The sequence below is a fragment of the Oncorhynchus keta genome, chromosome 4, assembly GCF_023373465.1.
Source record: "Oncorhynchus keta strain PuntledgeMale-10-30-2019 chromosome 4, Oket_V2, whole genome shotgun sequence".
Classification (NCBI taxonomy): Eukaryota; Metazoa; Chordata; class Actinopteri; order Salmoniformes; family Salmonidae; genus Oncorhynchus; species Oncorhynchus keta.
The window spans coordinates 9,920,933-9,943,583 of record NC_068424.1 but is presented as its reverse complement, the minus strand read 5'-3'; the positions used below and the strand labels follow the sequence as shown (position 1 = coordinate 9,943,583).

General features: G+C 47.7%; 1 protein-coding gene across 6 annotated transcripts in view; it reads left to right on the top strand.

Moving 5' to 3' along the window:
* The window catches only part of LOC118378312 (rho guanine nucleotide exchange factor 4-like), a 101,569-nt gene that overhangs the window by 61,080 nt on the left and 17,838 nt on the right, over nt 1-22,651 (top strand). For all 6 annotated transcript variants that reach the window (XM_052499809.1, XM_052499807.1, XM_052499845.1 and 3 more), the window contains 3 exons: nt 18,898-19,077; nt 19,305-19,505; nt 20,570-20,749. In XM_052499809.1, the coding sequence (XP_052355769.1) occupies nt 18,898-19,077; nt 19,305-19,505; nt 20,570-20,749 (561 nt within the window). The remainder of the gene's footprint in view (nt 1-18,897; nt 19,078-19,304; nt 19,506-20,569; nt 20,750-22,651) is intronic.

Below are 22,651 nucleotides of genomic sequence, written 5' to 3'. Positions count from 1 at the left end.
CTAGCACCAACACAGCTCATGTGTGAGGGACGGGTTAGCTAGCACCAACACAGCTCATGTGTGAGGGACGGGTTAGCTAGCACCAACACAGCTCATGTGTGAGGGACGGGTTAGCTAGCACCAACACAGCTCATGTGTGAGGGACGGGTTAGCTAGCACCAACACAGCTCATGTGTGAGGGACGGGTTAGCTAGCACCAACACAGCTCATGTGTGAGGGACGGGTTAGCTAGCACCAACACAGCTCATGTGTGAGGGACGGGTTAGCTAGCACCAACACAGCTCATGTGTGAGGGACGGGTTAGCTAGCACCAACACAGCTCATGTGTGAGGGACCAACACAGGTTAGCTAGCACCAACACAGCTCATGTGTGAGGGACGGGTTAGCTAGCACCAACACAGCTCATGTGTGAGGGACAGGGTTGAGGGAGCTAGCACCAACACAGCTCATGTGTGAGGGACGGGTTAGCTAGCACCAACACAGCTCATGTGTGAGGGACGGGTTAGCTAGCACCAACACAGCTCATGTGTGAGGGACGGGTTAGCTAGCACCAACACAGCTCATGTGTGAGGGAGGGCACCAACACAGCTCGGGTTAGCTAGCACCAACACAGCTCATGTGTGAGGGACGGGTTAGCTAGCACCAACACAGCTCATGTGAGGGACGGGTTAGCTAGCACCAACACAGCTCATGTGTGAGGACGGGTTAGCTAGCACCAACACAGCTCATGTGTGAGGGACGGGTTAGCTAGCACCAACACAGCTCATGTGTGAGGGACGGGTTAGCTAGCACCAACACAGCTCATGTGTGAGGGACGGGTTAGCTAGCACCAACACAGCTCATGTGTGAGGGACATGTGGGTTAGCTAGCACCAACACAGCTCATGTGTGAGGGACGGGTTAGCTAGCACCAACACAGCTCATGTGTGAGGGACGGGTTAGCTAGCACCAACACAGCTCATGTGTGAGGGACGGGTTAGCTAGCACCAACACAGCTCATGTGTGAGGGACGGGTTAGCTAGCACCAACACAGCTCATGTGTGAGGGACGGGTTAGCTAGCACCAACCACACAGCTCATGTGTGAGGGGGAGCTAGCACCAACACAGGTTAGCTAGCACCAACACAGCTCATGTGTGAGGGACGGGTTAGCTAGCACCAACACAGCTCATGTGTGAGGGACGGGTTAGCTAGCACCAACACAGCTCATGTGTGAGGGACGGGTTAGCTAGCACCAACACAGCTCATGTGTGAGGGACGGGTTAGCTAGCACCAACACAGCTCATGTGTGAGGGACGGGTTAGCTCTAGCACCAACACAGCTCATGTGTGAGGGACGGGTTAGCTAGCACCAACACAGCTCATGTGTGAGGGACGGGTTAGCTAGCACCAACACAGCTCATGTGTGAGGGACGGGTTAGCTAGCACCAACACAGCTCATGTGTGAGGGACGGGTTAGCTAGCACCAACACAGCTCATGTGTGAGGGACGGGTTAGCTAGCACCAACACAGCTCATGTGTGAGGGACGGGTTAGCTAGCACCAACACAGCTCATGTGTGAGGGACGGGTTAGCTAGCACCAACACAGCTCATGTGTGAGGGACGGGTTAGCTAGCACCAACACAGCTCATGTGTGAGGGACGGGTTAGCTAGCACCAACACAGCTCATGTGTGAGGGACGGGTTAGCTAGCACCAACACAGCTCATGTGTGAGGGACGGGTTAGCTAGCACCAACACAGCTCATGTGTGAGGGACGGGTTAGCTAGCACCAACACAGCTCATGTGTGAGGGACGGGTTAGCTAGCACCAACACAGCTCATGTGTGAGGGACGGGTTAGCTAGCACCAACACAGCTCATGTGTGAGGGACGGGTTAGCTAGCACCAACACAGCTCATGTGTGAGGGACGGGTTAGCTAGCACCAACACAGCTCATGTGTGAGGGACTAGCACCAACACAGCTCATGTGTGAGGGACGGGTTAGCTAGCACCAACACAGCTCATGTGTGAGGGACGGGTTAGCTAGCACCAACACAGCTCATGTGTGTGTAGCACCAACACAGATGTGTGGGACGGGTTAGCTAGCACCAACACAGCTCATGTGTGAGGGACGGGTTAGCTAGCACCAACACAGCTCATGTGTGAGGGACGGGTTAGCTAGCACCAACACAGCTCATGTGTGAGGGACGGGTTAGCTAGCACCAACACAGCTCATGTGTGAGGGACGGGTTAGCTAGCACCAACACAGCTCATGTGTGAGGGACGGGTTAGCTAGCACCAACACAGCTCATGTGTGAGGGACGGGTTAGCTAGCACCAACACAGCTCATGTGTGAGGGACGGGTTAGCTAGCACCAACACAGCTCATGTGTGAGGGACGGGTTAGCTAGCACCAACACAGCTCATGTGTGAGGGACGGGTTAGCTAGCACCAACACAGCTCATGTGTGAGGGACGGGTTAGCTAGCACCAACACAGCTCATGTGTGAGGGACGGGTTAGCTAGCACCAACACAGCTCATGTGTGAGGGACGGGTTAGCTAGCACCAACACAGCTCATGTGTGAGGGACCAACACAGGTTAGCTAGCACCAACACAGCTCATGTGTGAGGGACGGGTTAGCTAGCACCAACACAGCTCATGTGTGAGGGACGGGTTAGCTAGCACCAACACAGCTCATGTGTGAGGGACGGGTTAGCTAGCACCAACACAGCTCATGTGTGAGGGAGCTCATGTGTGAGGGGGTTAGCTAGCACCAACACAGCTCATGTGTGAGGGACGGGTTAGCTAGCACCAACACAGCTCATGTGTGAGGGACGGGTTAGCTAGCACCAACACAGCTCATGTGTGAGGGACGGGTTAGCTAGCACCAACACAGCTCATGTGTGAGGGACGGGTTAGCTAGCACCAACACAGCTCATGTGTGAGGGACGGGTTAGCTAGCACCAACACAGCTCATGTGTGACGGGGACGGGTTAGCTAGCACCAACACAGCTCATGTGTGAGGGACGGGTTAGCTAGCACCAACACAGCTCATGTGTGAGGGACGGGTGTGTGGGACGGGTTAGCTAGCACCAACACAGCTCATGTGTGAGGGACGGGTTAGCTAGCACCAACACAGCTCATGTGTGAGGGACGGGTTAGCTAGCACCAACACAGCTCATGTGTGAGGGACGGGTTAGCTAGCACCAACACAGCTCATGTGTGAGGGACGGGTTAGCTAGCACCAACACAGCTCATGTGTGAGGGACGGGTTAGCTAGCACCAACACAGCTCATGTGTGAGGGACGGGTTAGCTAGCACCAACACAGCTCATGTGTGAGGGACGGGTTAGCTAGCACCAACACAGCTCATGTGTGAGGGACGGGTTAGCTAGCACCAACACAGCTCATGTGTGAGGGACGGGTTAGCTAGCACCAACACAGCTCATGTGTGAGGGACGGGTTAGCTAGCACCAACACAGCTCATGTGTGAGGGACGGGTTAGCTAGCACCACCAACACAGCTCATGTGTGAGGGACGGGTTAGCTAGCACCAACACAGCTCATGTGAGGGAGGGACGCACCAACACAGGTTAGCTAGCACCAACACAGCTCATGTGAGTGAGGGACTAGCACCAACACAGGTTAGACTAGCACCACACACATGTGTGAGCTCAGCTGTGCTCATGTGAGGGACGGGTTAGCTAGCACCAACACAGCTCATGTGTGAGGGACGGGTTAGCTAGCACCAACACAGCTCATGTGTGAGGGACGGGTTAGCTAGCACCAACACAGCTCATGTGTGAGGGACGGGTTAGCTAGCACCAACACAGCTCATGTGTGAGGGACGGGTTAGCTAGCACCAACACAGCTCATGTGTGAGGGACGGGTTAGCTAGCACCAACACAGCTCATGTGTGAGGGACGGGTTAGCTAGCACCAACACAGCTCATGTGTGAGGGACGGGTTAGCTAGCACCAACACAGCTCATGTGTGAGGGACGGGTTAGCTAGCACCAACACAGCTCATGTGTGAGGGACGGGTTAGCTAGCACCAACACAGCTCATGTGTGAGGGACGGGTTAGCTAGCACCAACACAGCTCATGTGTGAGGGACGGGTTAGCTAGCACCAACACAGCTCATGTGTGAGGGACGGGTTAGCTAGCACCAACACAGCTCATGTGTGAGGGACGGGTTAGCTAGCACCAACACAGCTCATGTGTGAGGGACGGGTTAGCTAGCACCAACACAGCTCATGTGTGAGGGACGGGGTTAGCACCAACACAGCTCTAGGGACAGCTAGCACCAACACAGCTCATGTGTGAGGGACGGGTTAGCTAGCACCAACACAGCTCATGTGTGAGGGACGGGTTAGCTAGCACCAACACAGCTCATGTGTGAGGGACGGGTTAGCTAGCACCAACACAGCTCATGTGTGAGGGACGGGTTAGCTAGCACCAACACAGCTCATGTGTGAGGGACGGGTTAGCTAGCACCAACACAGCTCATGTGTGAGGGACGGGTTAGCTAGCACCAACACAGCTCATGTGTGAGGGACGGGTTAGCTAGCACCAACACAGCTCATGTGTGAGGGACGGGTTAGCTAGCACCAACACAGCTCATGTGTGAGGGACGGGTTAGCTAGCACCAACACAGCTCATGTGTGAGGGACGGGTTAGCTAGCACCAACACAGCTCATGTGTGAGGGACGGGTTAGCTAGCACCAACACAGCTCATGTGTGAGGGACGGGTTAGCTAGCACCAACACAGCTCATGTGTGAGGGACGGGTTAGCTAGCACCAACACAGCTCATGTGTGAGGGAGGGAGCTAGCACCAACACAGGTTGAGGGCTAGCACCAACACAGCTCATGTGTGAGGGACGGGTTAGCTAGCACCAACACAGCTCATGTGTGAGGGACGGGTTAGCTAGCACCAACACAGCTCATGTGTGAGGGACGGGTTAGCTAGCACCAACACAGCTCATGTGTGAGGGACGGGTTAGCTAGCACCAACACAGCTCATGTGTGAGGGACGGGTTAGCTAGCACCAACACAGCTCATGTGTGAGGGACGGGACTAGGGTTAGCGGGTTAGCTAGCACCAACACAGCTCATGTGTGAGGGACGGGTTAGCTAGCACCAACACAGCTCATGTGTGTGACGGGTTAGCACCAACACAGCTCATGTGTGAGGACGGGTTAGCTAGCACCAACACAGCTCATGTGTGAGGGACGGGTTAGCTAGCACCAACACAGCTCATGTGTGAGGGACGGGTTAGCTAGCACCAACACAGCTCATGTGTGAGGGACCAACACAGCTCATGGTTAGCTAGCACCAACACAGCTCATGTGTGAGGGACGGGTTAGCTAGCACCAACACAGCTCATGTGTGAGGGACGGGTTAGCTAGCACCAACACAGCTCATGTGTGAGGGACGGGTTAGCTAGCACCAACACAGCTCATGTGTGAGGGACGGGTTAGCTAGCACCAACACAGCTCATGTGTGAGGGACGGGTTAGCTAGCACCAACACAGCTCATGTGTGAGGGACCAACACAGCTCATGTGTGAGGGACGGGTTAGCTAGCACCAACACAGCTCATGTGTGAGGACGGGTTAGCTAGCACCAACACAGCTCATGTGTGAGGGACGGGTTAGCACCTAGCACCAACACAGCTCATGTGTGAGGGACGGGTTAGCTAGCACCAACACAGCTCATGTGTGAGGGACGGGTTAGCTAGCACCAACACAGCTCATGTGTGAGGGACGGGTTAGCTAGCACCAACACAGCTCATGTGTGAGGGACGGGTTAGCTAGCACCAACACAGCTCATGTGTGAGGGACGGGTTAGCTAGCACCAACACAGCTCATGTGTGAGGGACGGGTTAGCTAGCACCAACACAGCTCATGTGTGAGGGACGGGGGCACCAACACAGCTCATGTGTGAGGGGGTTAGCTAGCACCAACACAGCTCATGTGTGAGGACGGGTTAGCTAGCACCAACACAGCTCATGTGTGAGGGACGGGTTAGCTAGCACCAACACAGCTCATGTGTGAGGGACGGGTTAGCTAGCACCAACACAGCTCATAGCACCAACACAGTGTGAGGGACGGGTTAGCTAGCACCAACACAGCTCATGTGTGAGGGACGGGTTAGCTAGCACCAACACAGCTCATGTGTGAGGGACGGGTTAGCTAGCACCAACACAGCTCATGTGTGAGGGACGGGTTAGCTAGCACCAACACAGCTCATGTGTGAGGGACGGGTTAGCTAGCACCAACACAGCTCATGTGTGAGGGACGGGTTAGCTAGCACCAACACAGCTCATGTGTGAGGGACTAGCACCAACACAGCTCATGTTGAGGGACGGGTTAGCTAGCACCAACACAGCTCATGTGTGAGGGACGGGTTAGCTAGCACCAACACAGCTCATGTGTGAGGGACGGGTTAGCTAGCACCAACACAGCTCATGTGTGAGGGACGGGTTAGCTAGCACCAACACAGCTCATGTGTGAGGGACGGGTTAGCTAGCACCAACACAGCTCATGTGTGAGGGACGGGGGAGCTCATGTGTGAGGGGGTTAGCTAGCACCAACACAGCTCATGTGTGAGGGACGGGTTAGCTAGCACCAACACAGCTCATGTGTGAGGGACGGGTTAGCTAGCACCAACACAGCTCATGTGCACCAACACAGCTCATGTGTGAGGGACGGGTTAGCTAGCACCAACACAGCTCATGTGTGAGGGACGGGTTAGCTAGCACCAACACAGCTCATGTGTGAGGGACGGGTTAGCTAGCACCAACACAGCTCATGTGTGAGGGACGGGTTAGCTAGCACCAACACAGCTCATGTGTGAGGGACGGGTTAGCTAGCACCAACACAGCTCATGTGTGAGGGACGGGTTAGCTAGCACCAACACAGCTCATGTTAGCTAGCACCAACACAGCTCATGTGAGGGACGGGTTAGCTAGCACCAACACAGCTCATGTGTGAGGGACGGGTTAGCTAGCACCAACACAGCTCATGTGTGAGGGACGGGTTAGCTAGCACCAACACAGCTCATGTGTGAGGGAGGTTAGCTAGCACCAACACAGCTCATGTGTGAGGGACGGGTTAGCTAGCACCAACACAGCTCATGTGTGAGGGACGGGTTAGCTAGCACCAACACAGCTCATGTGTGAGGGACGGGTTAGCTAGCACCAACACAGCTCATGTGTGAGGGACGGGTTAGCTAGCACCAACACAGCTCATGTGTGAGGGAGGGACCAACACAGGTTAGCTAGCACCAACACAGCTCATGTGTGAGGGACGGGTTAGCTAGCACCAACACAGCTCATGTGTGAGGGACGGGTTAGCTAGCACCAACACAGCTCATGTGTGAGGGACGGGTTAGCTAGCACCAACACAGCTCATGTGTGAGGGACGGGTTAGCTAGCACCAACACAGCTCATGTGAGGGACGGGTTAGCTAGTGATGGGAGGGGTTAGCTAGCACCAACACAGCTCATGTGTGAGGGACATGTGTGGTTAGCTAGCACCAACACAGCTCATGTGTGAGGGACGGGTTAGCTAGCACCAACACAGCTCATGTGTGAGGGACGGGTTAGCTAGCACCAACACAGCTCATGTGTGAGGGACGGGTTAGCTAGCACCAACACAGCTCATGAGGGACGGGTTAGCTAGCACCAACACAGCTCATGTGGACGGGTTAGCTAGCACCAACACAGCTCATGTGTGAGGGACGGGGGTTAGCTAGCACCAACACAGCTCATGTGTGAGGGACGGGTTAGCTAGCACCAACACAGCTCATGTGTGAGGGACGGGTTAGCTAGCACCAACACAGCTCATGTGTGAGGGACGGGTTAGCTAGCACCAACACAGCTCATGTGTGAGGGACGGGTTAGCTAGCACCAACACAGCTCATGTGTGAGGGACGGGTTAGCTAGCACCAACACAGCTCATGTGTGAGGGACTGGTTAGCTAGCACCAACACAGCTCATGTGTGAGGGACTGGTTAGCTAGCACCAACACAGCTCATGTGTGAGGGACTGGTTAGCTAGCACCAACACAGCTCATGTGTGAGGGACGGGTTAGCTAGCACCAACACAGCTCATGTGTGAGGGACGGGTTAGCTAGCACCAACACAGCTCATGTGTGAGGGACGGGTTAGCTAGCACCAACACAGCTCATGTGTGAGGGACGGGTTAGCTAGCTTGCACCACGGGGGTTGTTGACATCATGAACGGTAGCAAATACTCTGCCTTGTACGTGTTGTACATGTCTGGTACATAGTTAAATGTTTTTCTATGTTGTGAATAGAACGTGTGGGAGAAGAAGAACACATTGCAAACTGCTGGGGTGTGTTCTGTTATTTGTGTATGTTTGTGTACTGTATGTGTACTGTATGTGTACTGTATGTGTGCTGTATGTGTACTGTATGTGTACTGTATGTGTACTGTTTGTGTACTGTTTGTGTACTGTATGTGGTTGGATCTAGCATGTTAAGAATAGGTGAGTTATTGCTTGAACGTTTTAATTAAATTTTTATTTCACCTTTATTTAACCAGGTAGGTCAGTTGAGAACAAGTTCTCATTTACAACTGCGACCTGGCCAAGATAAAGCAAAGCAGTGCGACAAAAACAACAACAGAATTACACATAAACAAACGTACAGTCAATTACACAATAGAAAAAACTATGTACAGTGTGTGCAAATGTAGAAGAGTAGGGAGGTAAGGCAATAGATAGGCCATGGAGGCGAAATAATTACAATATAGCATTAACACTGGAGTGATAGATGTGCAGATGATGATGTGCAAATAGACATACTGGGGTGCAACAGAGCAAAAAGATAACAATATTGGGATATGGTAGTTGGGTGTGCTATTTACAGATGGGCTGTGTACAGGTGCAGTGATCGGTAAGTTGCTCTGACAGGTGATACTTAAAGTTAGAGAGGGAGATCTAAGACTCCAGCTTCAGTGATTTTTGCAATTCGTTCCAGTCATTGGCTGCAAAGGCCAAAGGAAGTGTTGGCTTTAGGGATGACCAGTGAAATATACCTGCTGGACTGCGTGCTGCAGGTGGGTGCTGCTATTGTGACACGTGAGCTGAGATAAGGCGGGGCTTTACCTAGCATAGACTTATAGATGACCTGGAGCCAGTGGGTTTGGCGACGAATATGTAGTGAGGGCCAGCCAACGAGAGCGTACAGGTCACAGTGGTGGGTAGTATATGGGGCTTTGGTGACAAAATGGATGGCACTTTGATAGACTACGTCCAGTTTGCTGAGTAGAGTGTTGGAGGCTATTTTGTAAATGACATCACTGAAGTCGAGGATCGGTAGGATAGTCAGTTTCATATGTTTATGTTAGGGTATGTTTGGCAGCATGAGTGAAGGAGGCTTTGTTGTGAAATAGGAAGCCGATTCTAGGTGTAATTTTGGATTGGAGATGCTTAATGTGAGTCTGGAAGGAGATTCTACAGTGTCACCAGACACGTTGGTATTTGTAGTTGTCCACAAATTCCAAGTCAGAGCCGTTCAGAGTAGTGATGTTGGTAGGGACGGGAGGGTGTGGGCAGAAATCGGTTGAAGAGCATGCACTTAGTTTTACTTGCATTTAAAAGCAGTTGGAGGCCACGGAAGGAGTGTTGTATGGCATTGAAGCTCGTTTGGAAGTTTGTTAACACAGTGTCCAAAGAAGGGCCAGATGTACACAGAATGGTGTCGTCTGCTTAGAGGTGGATCAGAGACTCACCAGCAGCAAGAGTGACATCATTGATATATACAGAGAAAAGAGTCGGCTTTAGAATTGAACCCTGTGGCACCCCCATAGAGACTGCCAGAGGTCCGGACAACAGGCACTCCGATTTGACACACTGTAGTTGGTGAACCAGATGAGGCAGTCATTTGAGAAGACAAGGTTATTGAGTCTTCCAATACATTTTTGTTCTATTACCTTTGCCTTGGGTACAGGAACAATGGTGGCCATCTTAAAGCATGTGGGGACATTAGACAGGGATAGAGAGATATTGAATATGTCCGTAAACACACCAGCCAGCTGGTCTGCGCATGCTCTGAGGACGCGGCTAGGAATGCGGTCTGGGCTGGCAGCCTTGCTAGGGGTAACACGTTTAAATGTCTTACTCACGTCGGCCACAGAGAAGGAGAGCCCACAGTCCTCGGTAGCGTGTCGCGTTGGTGGCACTGTATTATCCTCAAAGCGCCAAAGAAGGTGTTTAGTTTATCTGGAATTAAGACGTTGATGTCCGTGACGTGGCTGGTTTTCCTTTTGTAGTCCGTGCTTGTCTTGGAGCTTTGCCGTGAGGGGTGACGAGGCAGCTCAGGACAGGGACAGGTTTGAAGCTGAGGCTGGCCCATGGGGTGATGAGAGGGGCAGTAGTACCACGGCCCAGGGCAGTAGTACCACGGCCCAGGGCAGTAGTACCACGACCCAGGCAGTACCACCATGGCCCAGAGCTACTGATAAGGAGTCACACAGAGAGAAGTGCCCTGTTTACATCCACCACCTGGCAGAGATGCACTCACATGAGTGTGTGTATGTTTGGATTCTTCCTCTGTTTTCCTTCTGTATACAAACTCGTATTGATATTCCAGTACAGCTAATACTAGAATATTATGTCTTTAACCTGGTTCACGTGATGAATATCTACTGTCAGTGAAATGAAATATTCTGGTGTTTAGTTGTATAATGATGACAGGACCAGTAGAGGAGAGAATAGATTTGTGGGGGCATGTCGCCTAGCAACAGGGCCATAGTCCCCATCACCGTGATGATGGATCTATAGCAGGGAGACATAGATCATCTTAGCTCACACAATAGACATAGAAATAGACATATAGATCACCGTAGCCCACAGAATAGATATAGTAATAGACACATAGGCTAAGTGACATCATAATATGATCTATGTTTGACAGTAGAACTGGGCCTATCGAGAAAAATCTCACGATAAATCGACGGAATTAATGCGATAACGATAAATTGAACAATAAGTTTAGAACATCAATATACACCACAGTTTTTTTTTAAATGTACAATTTAAACTAGTGCTAGCCATCGATTTTTCCATTATTAACAATAACACATATTAGTGTCATGACTGTCCTGTGAGGATCCAAATAGGTCAGATCAGGTTTGCAATTTAACCAGACCCCCTCAATTAACCAGACCCCCTCAATTTAACCAGACCCCCTCAATTAACCAGACCCCCTCAATTAACCAGACCCCCTCAATTTAACCAGACCCCCTCAATTTAACCAGACCCCCTCAATTTAACCAGACCCCCTCAATTAACCAGACCCCCTCAATTTAACCAGACCCCCTCAATTTAACCAGACCCCCTCAATTAACCAGACCCCTCAATTAACCAGACCCCCTCAATTTAACCAGACCCCTCAATTAACCAGACCCCCTCAATTTAACCAGACCCCCTCAATTTAACCAGACCCCTCAATTTAACCAGACCCCCTCAATTTAACCAGACCCCCTCAATTTAACCAGACCCCTCAATTTAACCAGACCCCCTCAATTTAACCAGACCCCCTCAATTAACCAGACCCCCTCAATTAACCAGACCCCTCAATTTAACCAGACCCCTCAATTAACCAGACCCCTCAATTTAACCAGACCCCCTCAATTTAACCAGACCCCCTCAATTAACCAGACCCCCTCAATTTAACCAGACCCCTCAATTTAACCAAACCCCTCAATTAACCAGACCCCCTCAATTAACCAGACCCCCTCAATTTAACCAGACCCCCTCTCACTCGCAGGAACTGGTGGGGTTTAACAACTCACGGTGCCCTGTTGTAAATCAAGGTAGAACATTCAACTCTCCCTCTCCAATGTTCACCAGATGAATGTCTTTTGTTTCAACAGACCTTTTCCCGCTGAAACTCAACATGTTCTAAAGTGGATACTGGAACAATATTTCCAACATAGAACATGAGGAATGGTCAGATGCGATCTATAGAACACTAACGTCATTTTGTTTGTTATTTTGTGATGTCATTAAAAATGTTATGAAGGAAATACTGTAACTTGTAAAGTATACCCACAACATGGACAAAGATTCCATCCTATGCATGTGCACGTGATATGAAAATGATGAACATGTTTTTGTTAAGGGATATGATTTTAGGAGCCATAAGAGATTTTATAAATTACAAACTTTGCACAGTGACAACCTGAGTGAGGTCAGAGACCTGAGTGTGTCAGCCTGACGGAACCGCCACTTTTGAACAAACTGTATAAAATTATGGGTTAAGAATTAACATACCAGACCAGATATACGTAGAGCTGCAGCTACATGTTAAAAATGGTCTGAACTCTGAATATCAACACGAGGTAGAGACGATAAACTCACCTCTCTGACAATCACTGGTACGGCTGATTTGCTGTCCTAAGTAAAGTATCTAGAAAAGTGATTTTAAGTGGGACCATTCTACTACTATTCTCAAACCATCATATTACGCTACTCTCATCACCCCACTGGGAACCATCGACACAGCTGACTAGCACATTTTCAAAGAGGTATCTTCCAGAGCAAATGGAAGGAAAATCAACTGTCAGGACTACAGGACAAGTCACCGTATACAGAGATTAACAACAGAAGACTTGTTGGAACTCTTTTGGACAATCAGAGCCTTACAAGCGAGCCGTGAAAAGGCCCAAACCCCTTTCCAAGGCTGCCCGTTTCTGAGAGAGATACACGGCTTCACAAGGCATCTCACGTAAATACATTCATGATTTCTTACTCCAAGAGGGTGGAGGTTCGTGTGCAAAGTATAGGAATACTATTAGTGAGAGTAGTTTCTAAATGTACCAACGTTGTGTTTCTGTCCCTCTCTCTCTCTCTCTCTCTCTCTCTCTTGCCCTCTCTCTCTCTCTCGCCCTCTGTATGTCTTTTGTAACAAGCAGCCATGTTGTTGTTAGTCTGCTAGGGACCTGTTTTTAACGTATTAAGTGTGTATGTTTATCCTGTGTTACCCTTTAATTAGCTAGTAAATAAATAATTGAACCGATTTGTATAGTACTGCATTATAAGGTCAAATCAAATCAAATGTATTTATATAGCCCTTCGTACATCAGCTGAAATCTCAAAGTGCTGTACAGAAACCCAGCCTAAAACCCCAAACAGCAAGCAATGCAGGTGTTGAAGCACGTTGGCTCGGAAAAACTCCCTAGTGTTTGGGATGGGATGTTTTCAGATGCAAGGAGGTTACAACTGTTCAGAATGATGATATGATACGAGGTTATGAATAATAAGTTGACTGTTTATAGATGTGATAGGTAAAGACCTTTTAGAGTTTCATTAGGGAGAGGGTAACTCTTTAAAGAACCTCTCTCGTGGTGCCCCAGATCCTAATGAGTTAATCGTTACATTATTAGTTTAATCGGGTAAGAATTTAAACATAATTATTTTATAAGATAAATTTAAAAAACAGTCTTCAGAACAATGTTAAAGTCAAGTCACGACATTAGCAAACTTATTTCATTCACATTTCTCTATTATAGGCTACTTATCATAGTTAACGATATCAGCTAAATGCCTGTGATGAGGTCGGTGTTGATCATTTTCAGTTTATCATCCCAGCTATACTCGACAGTATAAAGGCCTAGCATATTAAGGTTAGGAGCTTATGCTTGAGGAATTACGTTAGTACGAGTTAGTTAGTGGCTTTTGAGCAAGAATAAAATAATGACTTCTGTTCTGTCCACGCGATGTGCTGGTCACGCTGCCCCACGCTACAGAAACAGGATATAGACTATTGTCCTGTCCAGTGGGTGTACTGGTACGTCACGCTGCCCCACGCTACAGAAACAGGATATAGACTATTGTCCTGTCCAGTGGGTGTACTGGTACGTCACGCTGCCTCACACTGCAGAAACAGGAGATAGACTATTGTCCTGTCCAGAGGATGTACTGGTACATCACGCTGCCTCACACTACAGAAACAGGAGATAGACTAGTGTCCTGTCCAGGGGGTGTCCTAGTACATCACTGTTAGTATAATTTAATTATGCCAATGTGCTTTCATCAATTGAAAGGCCTTCATCTATTTTATGAGAATTTGTAAGATTTCTTGTTTGCATAAAATAGACGCAGACCAGTCTTTAAATAATAGGTAATAGAATGTATTCTCGGAGCGCGCTCCCACTCAAACACATGCATCAGTTTATATATAGATCATGACGTCATTTCACTGTCTTAACCGAACCCCCCTCTCGACAGGACAAAGTAAGGTGAAAAGTTCATTCTATCTTACTAACACACTCCCAGATAACGTTTGACCCCTCAACATTATCGATCACCACTGAACTGACAGGTTTAATTAACAGAAAACCTAGGAATGCACTCACTGCCTAATCTAAAAACCCCAGAGCTAAGTTTCAGGTTGGGTCAACCATAGGCTAACGACCTTATGTGTTTACTCAGTCCACAACCATTTGTTCCTGCCCAGTTGGAATGGTTTTATTACTCCTTTCTCCTGTCACACAATTTCTTCTTATGAACTCATATTGTCTATTAAACATACAGAGTATAAGTTTACCTAGACACAATTCTATTTAAAATGGGGATATTGTTTATTCATTTATCCATAATAAATCCATAATAAATTCAACAATCACGCTGCCTCAAACTACAGAAACAGGAGATAGACTAGTGTCCTGTCCATGGGATGTACTGTACATCACGCTGCCTCACACTACAGAAACAGGAGATAGACTAGTGTCCTGTCCAGGGGGTGTACTGGTACATCACGCTGCCTCACACTACAGAAACAGGAGATAGACTAGTGTCCTGTCCATGGGATGTACTGGTACATCATGCTGCCTCACACTACAGAAACAGGATATAGACTAGTGTCCTGTCCATGGGATGTACTGGTACATCACGCTGCCTCACACTACAGAAACAGGAGATAGACTAGTGTCCTGTCCAGGGGTGTACTGGTACATCACGCTGCCTCACACTACAGAAACAGGAGATAGACTAGTGTCCTGTCCATGGGATGTACTGGTACATCATGCTGCCTCACACTACAGAAACATGATATAGACTAGTGTCCTGTCCATGGGATGTACTGGTACATCATGCTGCCTCACACTACAGAAACAGGATATAGACTAGTGTCCTGTCCATGGGATGTACTGGTACATCATGCTGCCTCACACTACAGAAACAGGATATAGACTAGTGTCCTGTCCATGGGATGTACTGGTACATCACGCTGCCTCACACTGCAGAAACAGGAGATAGACTAGTGTCCTGCCCATGGGATGTACTGGTACATCATGCTGCCTCACACTACAGAAACATGATATAGACTAGTGTCCTGTCCATGGGATGTACTGGTACATCATGCTGCCTCACACTACAGAAACAGGATATAGACTAGTGTCCTGTCCATGGGATGTACTGGTACATCACGCTGCCTCACACTGCAGAAACAGGAGATAGACTAGTGTCCTGCCCATGGGATGTACTGGTACATCACGCTGCCTCACACTACAGAAACAGGAGATGGACTAGTGTCCTGTCCATGGGATGTACTGGTACATCACGCTGCCTCACACTACAGAAACAGGAGATAGACTAGTGTCCTGTCCAGGGGGTGTACTGGTACATCACGCTGCCTCACACTACAGAAACAGGAGATAGACTAGTGTCCTGTCCATGGGATGTACTGGTACATCACGCTGCCTCACACTGCAGAAACAGGAAATAGACACCTGCTTTATGGGCCATTCGGACAAGGCGTACTACTATAATGCTAGTTTTGGCAAGTCGGTTATGACATCTACTTTGTGAATGACACAAGTGATTTTTTCCAACAATTGTTTACAGACAGATTATTTCACTTATAATTCACTGTATCACAATTCCAGTGGGTCAGAAGTTTACATACACTAAGTTGACTGTGCCTTTAAAAAGCTTGGAAAATTCCAGAAAATTATGTCATGGCTTTAGAAGCTTCTGATAGGCTAATTATTATTATTTTTTACTTCCTTTAGTTAACTAGGCCCCTGTTCAGGGGCAGAACGACAGTTTTGTACCTTGTCAGCTCGGGGATTTGAAATTGCAACTTTTCGTTTACTAGTTGACATAATTTGAGTCAATTGGTGGTGTACCTGTGGATGTATTTCAAGGCCTACCTTCAAACTCAGTGCCTCTTTGCTTGACATCATGGGAAAATCAAAAGAAATCAGCCTGGTTCATACTTGGGAGCCTTTTCCAAACGCCTGAAGGTACCACGTTGATCTGTACAAACAATAGTACGCAAGTATAAACACCATGGGACCACACATCCATCATACCGCTCAGGAAGGTGACACGTTCTGTCTCCTAGAGATGAACGTACTTTGGTGCAGAAAGTGCAAATCAATCCAAGAAAAACAGCAAAGGACCTTGTGAAGATGCTGGAGGAAACGGGTCCAAACGTATCTATATCCACAGTAAAAACGAGTCCTATATCATTTACATTTACATTTACATTTAAGTCATTTAGCAGACGCTCTTATCCAGAGCGACTTACAAATTGGTGCATACACCTTATGACATCCAGTGGAACAGCCACTTGCATCTATATCGACATAATCTAAAAGGAAGCTCAGCAAGGAAGAACCCATTGCACCAAAACCACCATAAAAAAGCCAGACTACAGTTTGCAACTGTACATGGGGACAAAGATTGTACTTTTTGGAGAAATGTCCTCTGGTCTGATGAAACCAAAATAGAACTGTTTGGCCATAATCACATCGTTATGTTTGGAGGAAAAAGGGGGACGCTTGTAAGCCGAAGAACCCCATCCCAACCGTGAAGCAGGGGGATGGCAACATCATATTGTCGGGGTGCTTTGCTGCAGGAGGGACTGGTGCCCTTCACAAAATAGATGGCGTCATGAGGACAAAAAATGATGTGGATATATTGAAGCAACATCTCAGGACACCAGTCAGGAAGTTAAAGCTTGGTTGCAAATGGGTCTTCCAAATGGACAATGACCACAAGCATACTTCCAAAGTTGTGGAAAATAGCTTAAGGACAACAAAGTCAAGGTATTGGAGTGGCCATCACAAAGCCCTGACCTCAATCCTGTGGAAAATTTGTAGGCAGAACTGAAGAAGCGTGTGTGTGAGCAAGGAGGCCTACAAACCTGACTCAGTTACATCAGCTCTACTGGTTCTACTCAGTTCCACCAGCTCACAACTTATTGTGGGAAGCTTGTGGAAGGCTACCCGAAACTTTGCCCCGAGTTAAACAATTTAAAGGCAATGCTACCAAATACTAATTGAGTGTATGTAAACTTCTGACCCACTGGGAATGTGATGAAAGAAATAAAAGCTGAAATAATTCTCTCTAATATTATTCTGACATTTCACATTCTTAAAATAAAGAGGTGATCCTAACTGACCTAAGATGGGTAATTCTTACTAGGATTAAATGTCAGGAATTGTGAAAAACTGAGTTTAAATGTATTTGGCTAAGGTGTATGTAAACTTCTGACATCAACTGTACGTGTGTGTATGTGGCAATGTGAAATATGATGACTGTTGTACATTTATCAGGCTCTTTTGCTCTCTCTCTCTCTCTCTCTCTCTCTGTCTCATTCTCTCCACATTGATCTCTGTCAAGCCCCTCTCAGTCTCAGTGGCTTGGCTCAACAGAATCAATGCTTTCCACTCAGGACCTGACCCAGTTAGCTTAGCTAACGCAGTAGTGGAAAGATGATTATGTTGTGTCTGTGCTAAAATTTAGCCTACAGAGTAGAAACATTGTTGTTACAAAGTCATCATTTCTGGATTGGTAACGACATTGTATTCCTTGTCTGTGGTGAGCAGTAGTAATGTTTCAGAGTGATGAGTTGTAGTTTAGTGATACTGTACAGCCCTATTACATCATACTGTAAATCATGCATATCTCTACTGTCTCTATCAGCCACTCTGCTTTCCAGTGAGGTTATTTATAAGCTGGTTTTTACAAAGTCATCCATGCTGGATGAATAACGTACAGAGGAGTTCCTGACCAGGGAAACCTTCAGGGCCCCTAGTTAGCCCATAACTAGAGTTTTTCCTGATCAGAATTGTTTAAAATGTTTAGAAACCTTGTTTACCTTGTATTACAATGTCGTCCATGTTTTATTATGCCACTATGAAACCCTCCCAATACTGACCTGTGCTGTCCCGTCTGTCTGTCTGTCCCGTCTGTCTGTCTGTCCCGTCTGTCTGTCTGTCCCGTCTGTCTGTCTGTCCCGTCTGTCTGTCTGTCCCGTCTGTCTGTCCCTGTCTGTCTGTCCCTGTCCTGTCTGTCTGTTTGTCCCTGTCTGTCTGTCTGTCCCTGTCTGTCTGTTTGTCCCTGTCTGTCTGTTTGTCCCTGTCTGTCTGTCTGTCTGTCCCTGTCTGTCTGTCTGTCCCTGTCTGTCTGTCCCTGTCCCGTCTGTCTGTTTGTCCCTGTCTGTCTGTTTGTCCCTGTCTGTCTGTCTGTCTGTCTGTCTGTCTGTCTGTCTGTCTGTCTGTCTGTCTGTCTGTCTGTCTGTCTGTCTGTCTGTCTGTCTGTCTGTCTGTCCCGTCTGTGTCTGTCTGTCTGTCTGTCTGTCTGTCTGTCTGTCTGTCTGTCTGTCTGTCTGTCCCTGTCTGTCTGTCCCTGTCCCGTCTGTCTGTTTGTCCCTGTCTGTCTGTCTGTCCCTGTCTGTCTGTTTGTCCCTGTCTGTCTGTTTGTCCCTGTCTGTCTGTCTGTCCCTGTCTGTCTGTCTGTCCCTGTCTGTCCCTGTCCCGTCTGTCTGTTTGTCCCTGTCTGTCTGTCTGTCCCTGTCTGTCTGTTTGTCCCTGTCTGTCTGTCTGTCCCTGTCTGTCTGTCTCTGTCCCGTCTGTCTGTTTGTCCCTGTCTGTCTGTCCCTCCCCAGCTGATTAGCGATGGCAGCTGTGTGTACGCCGAGGCGCTGTGGGACCATGTCACTATGGACGACCAGGAGCTGGGCTTCAAGGCGGGGGATGTCATTGAGGTAGTGGATGCCACCAACAAAGAGTGGTGGTGGGGACGCATTCTGGACAGTGAGGGCTGGTTCCCAGCCAGCTTCGTCCGGGTAAGAAACTAACTCTACATCTGTCTCTCTCGCTCGCTCTCTCTCTCTCTGGAACTGAGGACAACAGAAATGAACTACTCTCTCTTATTTATCTTTGTTATATATTATTATTGCTAGGGTTGTAAGTGCTGCAGTTGTCCCCCCCAAAACATTCTGCATCTTAACTTTAGTGATTTGTTAGTGAGGATATTCTATAACAACGGTACCTTTCTCCCTGGTCCCTGTAGTTGCGTGTGAACCAGGATGAGCCTATGGAGGAGTACCTAGCCCAGCTGGAGAAGCCTGGGGCTGGGGAGAATGACCAGCCAGGCGTGGGCCTGTTTCTGGGACCAGGCCTGCCTTGTAAGGAACAGATGAGGACTAATGTCATCAATGAGATCATGATCACAGAGAGAGACTACATCAAACACCTCAAAGACATCTGTGAGGTAAGTACAGCTCAGTTCAGACTACAGCGTCTCAGTTCAGACTACAGCCTCTCAGTTCAGACTACAGCCTCTCAGTTCAGACTACAACCTCTCAGTTCAGACTACAGCCTCTCAGTTCAGACTACAGCCTCTCAGTTCAGACTACAGCCTCTCAGTTCAGACTACAGCCTCTCAGTTCAGACTACAGCCTCTCAGTTCAGACTACAGCGTCTCAGTTCAGACTACAGCGTCTCAGTTCAGACTACAGCGTCTCAGTTCAGACTACAGCCTCTCAGTTCAGACTACAGCCTCTCAGTTCAGACTACAGCCTCTCAGTTCAGACTACAGCCTCTCAGTTCAGACTACAGCCTCTCAGTTCAGACTACAGCCTCTCAATTCTGACTACAGCCTCTCAATTCTGACTACAGCCTCTCAATTCTGACTACAGCCTCTCAGTTCAGACTACAGCCTCTCAGTTCAGACTACAGCCTCTCAGTTCAGACTACAGCCTCTCAGTTCAGACTACAGCCTCTCAGTTCAGACTACAGCCTCTCAGTTCAGACTACAGACTCTCAGTTCAGACTACAGACTCTCAGTTCAGACCTCAGTGTCTCAGTTCAGAATACAGCCTCTCAGTTCAGACTACAGCGTCTCAGTTCAGACTACAGACTCTCAGTTCAGACTACAGAGTCTCAGTTCAGAATACAGCGTCTCAGTTCAGACTACAACGTCTCAGTTCAGACTACAGCCTCTCAGTTCAGACTACAGCCTCTCAGACTACAGCCTCTCAGTTCAGACTACAGCCTCTCAGTTCAGACTACAACGTCTCAGTTCAGACTACAACGTCTCAGTTAAGACTACAACGTCTCAGTTCAGACGACAGTTCAGACTACAGCCTCTCAGTTCAGACTACAGCCTCTCAGTTCAGACTACAGCCTCTCAGTTCAGACTACAGCCTCTCAGTTCAGACTACAGCATCTCAACTTTCAACCTGATTATTTCTAGGAATTCTTAACATATTTGACCGAGTAAGATCGGGTATAAAATCTGTATAATTTACTACATGGGTCTACTGTTCCTCTCAGGGTTACGTCAAGCAGTGTCGTAAGAGGATAGACATGTTCACCGAGGAACAGCTGCTGTGTATCTTCGGGAACATCGAGGACATCTACCGCTTCCAGAAAAAGTTCCTGAAAGGTCTGGAGAAGAGGTTCAACAAGGAGCAGCCGCACCTCAGCGAGATCGGATCCTGCTTCCTGGAACATGTGAGTAGTGTTCAACACTGTCACACCCTGATCATAGTTTGCTTTGTATGTTTCTATGTTTTGTTTGGTCAGGGTGGGATCTGAGTGGGCATTCTATGTTGGATGTCTTGTTTGTCTGTTTCTGTGTTTGGGCCTGATATGGTTCTCAATCAGAGGCAGGTGTTAGTCATTGTCTCTGATTGGGAGCCATATTTAGGTAGCCTGTTTTGTCATTGTGGGTGTGGGTGATTGTCTATGTTAGTTGCTTGTGTCAGCGCAGTTCTCATTATAGCTTCACGGTCGTTATTCGTTTATTGTTTTGTATAGTTTGTATTCAGTGTTCAGTGCTTTCTTTAATTAAAAAATCATCATGAACACATACCACGCTGCATTTTGGTCCGCTCCTGATGACGATCGTGACAAACACACTGTGACGCTGACTTCACCTGACCTGTGTCATATGGCCTGAGTAACGTTGTCGGAAACATGACATTTTATTTATTTTATTTTATTTCTCCTTTATTTAATCAGGTAGGCAAGTTGAAGACAAGTTCTCCTTTACAACTGCGACTTGGCCAAGATAAAGCATAGCAGTGCAACACAAACAACAACACAGAGTTACACATGGAATAAACAAGCGTACAGTCAATAATACAGTAGAGAAAGTCTATATACAGTGTGTGCAAATGAGAGGGTTATAAATAGGCCACAGTGGAGAAATGATTACAGTGTGGCAAATTAAACACTGGGGTGAGAGATGTGCAGGAGATGAGTGTGCAAGTAGCGGTACTGGGGTGCAAAGGAGCAAGATAAATAAACAAAATAAAAAGCAATATGGTGAGTACATAGCATCTTAAACATGACGTAACATCTGAAATGAATGTGTGCTTTGATTGTGACCTATGATGCCCCTCGTTACTGTATTATTATATACACTTTAGTATCTATTTATTTTATTTATTTAGTGAGCCTTTATTTTATCAGGGAGTCAGACTGAGACCAAGGTCTCTTTTACAGATGAGCCCTGATTTACATCAATTACACCTGTCAATGTAAATACAACATGCAAGCAGAAAGAAAGACAAGGTTGTAAAGAACAAACACATTCATCAGTTACAAGGTCCTCGATTATCTTTCTGAATTGACCTAGAGGCACCAGAACATCTCATTCATCAGTTAAAAGGTCCTCAATTATCTTTCTGAATTGACCCAGAGGCACCAGAACAAACACATTCATCAGTTAAAAGGCCCTCAATTATCTTTCTGAATTGACCTAGAGACACCAGAACAAACACATTCATAAAAGATCCTCAATTATCTTTCTGAATTGACCTAGAGGCACCAGAACAAACACATTCATCAGTTAAAAGGCCCTCAATTATCTTTCTGAATTGACCCAGAGGCACCAGAACATCTCATTCATCAGTTAAAAGGTCCTCAATTATCTTTCTGAATTGACCCAGAGGCACCAGAACAAACACATTCATCAGTTAAAAGGCCCTCAATTATCTTTCTGAATTGACCTAGAGGCACCAGAACAAACACATTCATCAGTTAAAAGGTCCTGAATTATCTTTCTGAATTGACCTAGAGGCACCAGAACATCTCATTCATCAGTTATAAGATCCTCAATCAAAGGAATTGTTTGAGTTAACCATCCCTGAGACTGGGTGTGGTAAGTTGTATGTCTAAAGTTTGCTAAAGATATTAGGGACAGTGGAACTTTTTATGAAAGGGCTTTATAAATGATAACATAGCAATGTATCAACCTACGTGACATCAAAGAGGGCCAACTAACTTCCTGGTAGAGAATGCAGTGTGACATCACAGAGGGCCAACCAAGTTTCTGGTAGAGAATGCAGTGATGACATCACAGAGGAATGCAGTGATGAGTAATAAAATTGTTTACCCATAATAAAGCAC